The sequence below is a fragment of the Anarrhichthys ocellatus genome, unplaced genomic scaffold, assembly GCF_004355925.1.
Source record: "Anarrhichthys ocellatus isolate YVR2014 unplaced genomic scaffold, GSC_Weel_1.0 scaffold1, whole genome shotgun sequence".
NCBI lineage: Eukaryota > Metazoa > Chordata > Actinopteri > Perciformes > Anarhichadidae > Anarrhichthys > Anarrhichthys ocellatus.
Genome location: NW_022280031.1, coordinates 14,945,190 through 14,952,208, shown reverse-complemented (window position 1 = coordinate 14,952,208; position 7,019 = coordinate 14,945,190). Strand labels below are relative to the sequence as shown.

Genomic DNA, 7,019 nt, shown 5'->3' with positions numbered 1-7,019 from the left:
CCCCCCCCCCCCCCCCCATTGAAATGTGCTGTATCTTTGTGTCATCCTCCGGCACTATATCTTGATGTCGAGCGTCTGTTGTTTGGAGTGATTCACACACCCTTTGCGGAGGGTTGGAAGGACGGATGGGATGCGCAGGCGACCGTGGCATTAATAAACACTAACAGCCATGCAAGGTGCAGTCAAGTCTGCGTCGGCTCACGAGATGCCCGCTTTCTCTTCGGGTGTCGTCGCGCACACTTTTCTTTTGACAGCTCTGCGATTCTCTGGTTCCAATTCTTCACTATTTGTTAGGAGCAGGAAAGAGAAATATTGTGTCGCTCAGACAGCACGAGAGACCGAGATCCAGAGACAGAAAGAGGCCCTCGGCTAACATGAGGACATCATTTGGAGTTGTGTTTCATGTTTGTGTTGGAGACCGTGCAGCAAACCATCACGGCGCTCCACGTTGTTACGCCCAATCTGCAGAATGTTAAAGTAACATTGCATTTTAATTTAGCCTTATTTTACTTGTCATATGAATCTCTGTTGCTTCCAGGAATGTTCCCGAGGAACTTTATTGCTTTGTGTTGGAAACAGGACAGGCTAACAAACACTGTTTAATAACGCCACAGAAAAAAGGTTCTCTAAACCGTTAATCATTGCGGTTAGCGGTGCTGTGCGCACTACGTCGAGAGTGGGACGCTTAAAAAGCGATGACAGGAGCCACCCGCATGCTTGCTAGAATCGGTGTAATTATCACAGTAAATCTCGTGTATTTGTGATTGGGTATCAAAAGCCCATGAATTAGAATATAATCACAATAACTGGGGCTTTACACAAACTTGTTTATGCTTTCAGATTTAGCGATCAAGTTATTTTTATACCTCCGCAGCCCTCACAGAACCGTTATTTCTTATTGAAAGGACTGTATTAATATAGCTTCTGATTGAAATCAAATATAAAAAAAAAAAAAAAATTACCAAACAAGACGAGGCAGAAATTCCCCCACCTCCTTAAAATCAACTTCGTTGCTCAAACCCCAAAGTGTTCTTGTTTTGACGAAGTGAAAAACCGCAGTAGACGCTGTACACGCTCCGTTATACACCGGCTGTCATATCACCTCAGCAAATATTTTTGCAGTTCACATGTACTGACTAAACAATGTGTTCTAGAATGCTGAAATTAGAAGTAAATAACCAAACCCATATACTGTACATAAATATATATATATATATATGTATATAATGGACTGGTGACTCAGGCGTGACTTACTGTAACTCCACTCTGCTTCGGGTGATAACCTCATTCACTCCGAATATGACTTATTCCAAGTATCAGAGGGAGTGTCGGTGGGTTGCAGATATTGAAAGGTGGTTCACTGTCATGTCCTAAGAATGGAAGTATAACGTATTTTAAAAGGACCTTTTTTTAACACAGCACCAACAATAAATCAAACTTAAGAGCGTCAAAAATAATGAAAAATAAATTCAGTTTAATTTCAAACCGATCTCTGAAGACCAGATCACTTCTTAAGATGCAGATTGCACCTCTTCTCAATGTTTTACTGCTTTCAGAAATATCACAAAACTCTCCTGTATGATGTCATTGTGAACGAGTGGGTCACCGAAATGTAATGTAGGTTCTTTCTGAACTGTGCCAAGTCTGAACCTTCGCTGTAGCTCGGAGTAAAAAAAGAATAAAAATAACAGCCAAGTTGATTGAATGTCTCCTTTGACTTTGCTAGGGGACGCTGACAGAGTAATAAAAAGATAAAGAAACAACAGAGAGATCACACATCGTGGCGCTGTTTGCGGATCTAGAAGGTGTTTTTGTTGCGGTTGGCGATATTATATAGAGCAGCTGTTATTTATATAGGTCCCACACCTGCCCTGCTGACTCCCACCATCAGTAAACAATGATTTACTCTACACACGCACAAGGAAACAGACTGTGTTTGTTTTCTCATGACAATGGTCCAGGTCACCAGAGCCTCTCAAGAAAAGGAATGACTGTAGTTTTATATTTCCCTCCACTTCCTCCCCACTTGTCTCTCTCTCTCTCTCTCTCTCTCTCTCTCTCTCTCTCTCTCTCTCTGTAGTAGCAGCAAAGACATGGGTTGGCATGCCGGTGCAGCTTACTCACCGGCCGCGTTAGATGTGTTTTGGAAAGGCTTTGTAATTGGAGGCGAGTCGTTATCTTTAGCCAGAGCCGAGCGGAGCGCGGCTCTGGCCCAGACATTAACTCATACTTTCACTCTAACTCAAGCAGGAAATATAATGTCATCCACTCTGTCACGAGCACAATCGCTCAGCGCTCTCTGTAAACTATCGCAAGGGAGCGCCGGTTCAGGGCTCAAGGATATTGATGTTTCTCTGTGCGCAGGAAGGAGGGCGGGAGAGAGAGAGAGAGGGAGAGAGAGAGAGAGAGAGAGAGAGAGAGAGAAAAAATCTATATAGCGTGTGTATCTCATCGACACATATGTGTAATTATTTTACATGGCGCAGGCACCGAGGCAATGGATTAGAAAGACTAGTGTGTGAGAGGAGAAGCTTGAACTGTGTGTCTGCTAAATTTATCATGAGGCCTTTGGGAGCGTTGAAATGAGAACAGTGGCCTATTACTGCTAAGAAGGTGTTTTATTGAGAATACGCCGACATGCCGCCCCAGGGAGAGTGCCGGGGGAGAAGAGTGTGGCTGTAGCCTAAACCACTTTGTGTGTGTGTGTGTTTGTTCGTGCGTAGTTGTGAGCATGTCACTCGTCTTTTTGTGTGTGTGTGGGTGTGCGTGAGCCGTCTTAAGGGTGTCAGATAGAAAAATAAAGGCGCCTTTTCTTCCACTTAATTATTCACCATGATATGTATTGGAATTGTCACTTTTGACACTCGAGGTGTCCCAGTCAATAATTTATATAGGTCAGGCCAGCTTAGCAGAGCTCATTGTTAGTTATTAGCAGACGAGAGCGGCGGCTTGTTATGCAGCCGCTCTTGTTTATTTTACCAGCGTGTTTGCGGACTGGAACGCATCCCACCAACATTCCTTCATCCTCGGCCAAGGGGTTTACAGCTTGTTGATACGAAGCTGTGTTTTAGAGCGCTGTTAGTCAGCGCCGTGTTTATTGTCATGATAATTAACAAAAGTGATTAAAAGTTAATCTCGCCTCATGCCTTTCCTCTAATTCTTTGTTGAGTGGGTTGCACAAGTTGGAGGACCTGTTTTTATTGTTGTTACTAAAAGGAAATAAGGTCTTTGTGTTTTTATGTACTATAGAGGGAAATGTGGTTGTTGTTGGATTTAAGTAGAGGTGAGATTGGTTAGAATATATGTATGTATATATACATAAAACATTGAGAGCCAGGCTGCTCTCTCTCTCTCCTGGTGAGTTCAGCAGGATCTCCAGTAGGTGGCAGGGTCCTGTTTTTCCCTCTCCATGTCTTCTCCCCTCACTGAGTGCACACGGGTGTTAAAGAGTGTGATGATATTATGACAGCTAATTGCTCTCATTGGGGACGGAGTCGGATGGATTGCCTGGTTCCGTAGCAGCTGTAATGTTAGCTATTAATGTGAGTGTTTTTTTTTTTTTTAGCTTGCCCGAGGCCAAATTGTAGGATAAGCGTTTTTTTCTAAAAACAAACTGGAAACAAGTTTATGATCTTTCTGACCGAATGCACACAAACTTGCCGTGGAGCACCGCGGCTGGTCGCGTGCGACGGTTCAAGTGCGCACATTAAAATTCTGTGCAGGCAAAACAAACTGTTCTCGTATACATGATGTTACTCTGAAATGAAATGCACGTGTCCCAGCTTGGGGAATTTGAAAGGAACAAGGGGGAAAAAAGCAAAACAATAAGTACAAAGCGTCTGAATTGTTTGTGCATTTTGTTGTTTTCAGCATGTGAAATGAGTTGTGTCTTTGTTCCGCCACTGTAAACAATTCCATTTAGCAGAACAATAAAGGGGCCGATAGCGGGGCCGGTTTTCTTTCTTTCCGCTGGATAGCTGTGTTTACTTATCTGTTGTTTAATTAAAGGGCCTCTTTTCTTTCGGCTCCCATTGTTTCAATAGTACGGCCGGAGTCCCGGCAAAGGGTCAAAGGGTTAACAGCCGTCAACTGTGTCTTTTTTTTCCTTCTTTCTTTCCTTCTTTTTTTTTGAAAGGGGCCCCCACACACAAAGGCACGGGTTCACCTGCAGCCCAGCCCGCGGCTCCCTATTGTGTGGCCCCATTTGAATTGATTATGTTTAGAGGGCGGGTTGGGATTGGTGGAGAAGGGCGTGGTTGATTGGATAGTTTTGTATCTTGTCAGCCGGGGAGCAACCTCGCGCGTGCAATCTGTCTGTATCCCGAGGAAGGTTGGAGGCTCCACAGCACAGCAGCGCTCGCTCTCAGCCTCCCTGCCTGCCAGTCCGCGTGTCTCTCTCTCTCTCTCGCTCTCTCTCTCTCTCGCTCTCTCTCTCTCTCTCTCTCTCTCTCTCTCTCTCTCTCTCGCTCTCTTTCCCTCGCCGCTCCGTTCTCCGCTCTGCTTCACTCCACACCTCGTGGCCCAGCACTCTGTTTACCCTGCCAGCTAAATGGAGTTTGTCAGGTTTGTCAATATGATTGATTTCTGTGATTTTTTTTTTTTTAAATTTTATTTCTGTGTGTGTGTGTGCCTGCTTTCTTGTGTGAGGGAGAGAAAAAAAAAGACTTGACAATTTAATTTGACCGAGGAAAAAGAGAAAAGGAGGCTTTATTGTCTTGCCTGTCGTTGATGTTGTATCATTGCAATTGGTTAATTCTTGTCATGCAGTTGGTTGTGTGAGAGCAGCTATTATCCAGGGTTTACTTTGCCGTCGAGACGCCGAAAGGTTTACAGGCTCGTCCTGATAGGAGACAGCAGGTGTCATGTACATTACTGCAGTGTATCGCGTTTCAAAACAAGCCTGTATGGATTAGCTGAGCTGCCTCTGTTTATCTGTGTGCTGCCGGTGGCTTTACAGCATTTCACTTTCACTCCCAGCAACAGTTTGTTTGTGCTGCGCTTGTTTGTCAGTAAGATGCCCAGCCATCTACAGCAAGTTCCTGTCTGCCATTTCACGCTGTTTGTTTAGTTCTGTTTACTTTGCCGATAGTGAGCTAACCAGTTCAGCAGGATCCTGTACTGTACTGTACACGCTGGTTTGAATTATGGAAAGTTCTGGGAAGAACAGGAGTCAGGTCTGCCTTCTCTTTTACACGATTTGTTGCTTTTGTTCTTAGAAAAGGATTATATTATTGCTTTATTGTTTCGAATGTTAGAAGAAAATCTGTAGCTGTTTTTTTTTTTTTTTGCTGGCTGTGTATTATGCGATGATTTGTTAAATGAGAGCTGGTCGGACTGCGCTCGCTCTGAGTTTATGGCCTGGACTAATCCTCGCTCTCCTCACGGTGTCACACTGAGTTAAGACGGACTGGCACAGCTCTATATTTGACACCGTCGCCACAAAACCACGTTGGGCCGCGCTGTCACTCCGAATGTCATCTTCCTGAAAAGTTTTGAGTGTGTGAATGTTTGTGCGTTCTCGTGTGTGTGTGTACTTGCAACAAAGGGTGCTTTTAGGAGGCAAAGTTGAGTTCTTTTTCTTCCATTTCTTTTCTCTCTGCTGTCAAGTGTGAGTCTGATTTGACAGCTTTGAGGTTTTACACAAAAGACAGCTATTGACTTTCTGCTGCTTAATGACCTCAAGTGTCTTTACTCCAGTGATCTCGAGTAATACACTCACGCAACTGTGGAAAGGACTCGCATGTGATTCACTTTTTCCGAAATGCTGTTTTTTCTAGTTTTGTCTGTTCGCACTCACCACAACCAGTTGTCGGGACGCAATGTTTTTCCGCTACCTTGTGTCACCGCAGAAAGAAAGTGGGTGTCTTTTTTAAAAGGAAAAGGAGTGATGGTGGAGCACAGTGGAAGGGGTTCTAGGAGGAGGAGAGCGGAGCCCCAAACAGGGCAGCGTGCGCCGTAATGCCGTGCAGCTGTGCCGAGACGCGCAGTTTGTGAGAGCTGGAGTGCGAGCTGATTGGGTTGACAGTTTGTAATCAAAGTTGATTTATTGTTCATTAGTAGTGCATTAGCCCTTTCAGGCAGGGGCGTTATTTGTGCAGTGGCCTGTCAAGGCGAGGGGCTGCGAGCACCTGTCATTTCTAAACCATGACATAGGCATCCAGATATTAGCCGTGTACCACGGAGGAGAGGAAAGGGGGGAGTATTGGGTGCGCGGGGGGGGTTTAGCCACCGGAGCCTCGCGGCTCGCCGGGGCAGCTCTCCTTTACAGGGACGGTCTTCACTTTGTACTGGAGGCGGAGAGAGAGGAGAGACGGGGGAATAGTTTAGCAGTGATATAGTGAGCCACCAGCTGCTCGCTGCTGTTATTCCCCGCTTTCACCCGACTGAAGCATGTTTTTACTTGAAAAGAAGAAAGAAAGGAGAAGAAAAAAAAAGGCATTCATTCCTTCTTTCCTTCTTTTTAAGGGTCATTACTGCTGTGAGTTTCTGTTTCGGATAAGATTAACTCTTGAGATGTGTTTCAAAGAGATGGTGGGATCATAACCAGATTACACGCTGTAGAGTGTTTTAAGGTAGAAGGTTCTTCTTCACCACTCATCTCTGTCACGACCTACATATATATATATATGTATTTTACAATAAGCTACATGATGATCGAAAAATAATTGGGTCGGTTTATTTGGGGTGTGTGTGAAGTTGTTAGTTGATGCTATAAACCTGCTGCTCCCACCGAGCGTCTCCTCCTCTATAATTGTGTTAATTGGCTGTATACTTTTATATGAGTAACAGAACACGACGACATTAAGAGCACGATTTGTGTTCCTTTCGTCCGCCGTCATGGAAACAAGGATTAGCTCTTTGCTGGTGTGCAGAGAATAGAAACTAGAATCTGCGCGAGGATGTGTCAGCCATTGTCTTTTTAACTACGGTTTCATTTAAAAGGGATTTTAGGGAGGCTGTGATCTTAATTAAATCTCAAACCGACAACGTGCACAGTTGTGTAACTGGGGTAGAGCCGG

General features: G+C 44.6%; 1 protein-coding gene across 10 annotated transcripts in view; it reads left to right on the top strand.

Annotated features, from left to right (window-relative positions):
- Positions 1–7,019, top strand: part of foxp1b (forkhead box P1b) — a 148,196-nt gene that overhangs the window by 100,499 nt on the left and 40,678 nt on the right. Inside the window, exon 1 of one of the 10 annotated variants that reach the window (XM_031843661.1) lies at positions 4,450–4,563. The exons of 8 other annotated variants lie outside the window; for them this stretch is intronic. Coding sequence is in view for 1 of the 2 variants with exons in the window: in XM_031843634.1 (XP_031699494.1) it covers positions 5,145–5,174 (30 nt within the window). In the remaining variant the exon portion in view is untranslated. Of the gene's footprint in view, positions 1–4,449; positions 4,564–4,643; positions 5,175–7,019 lie in introns of those variants that run through there. One more of the 10 variants, XM_031843634.1, reaches the window with a different exon arrangement.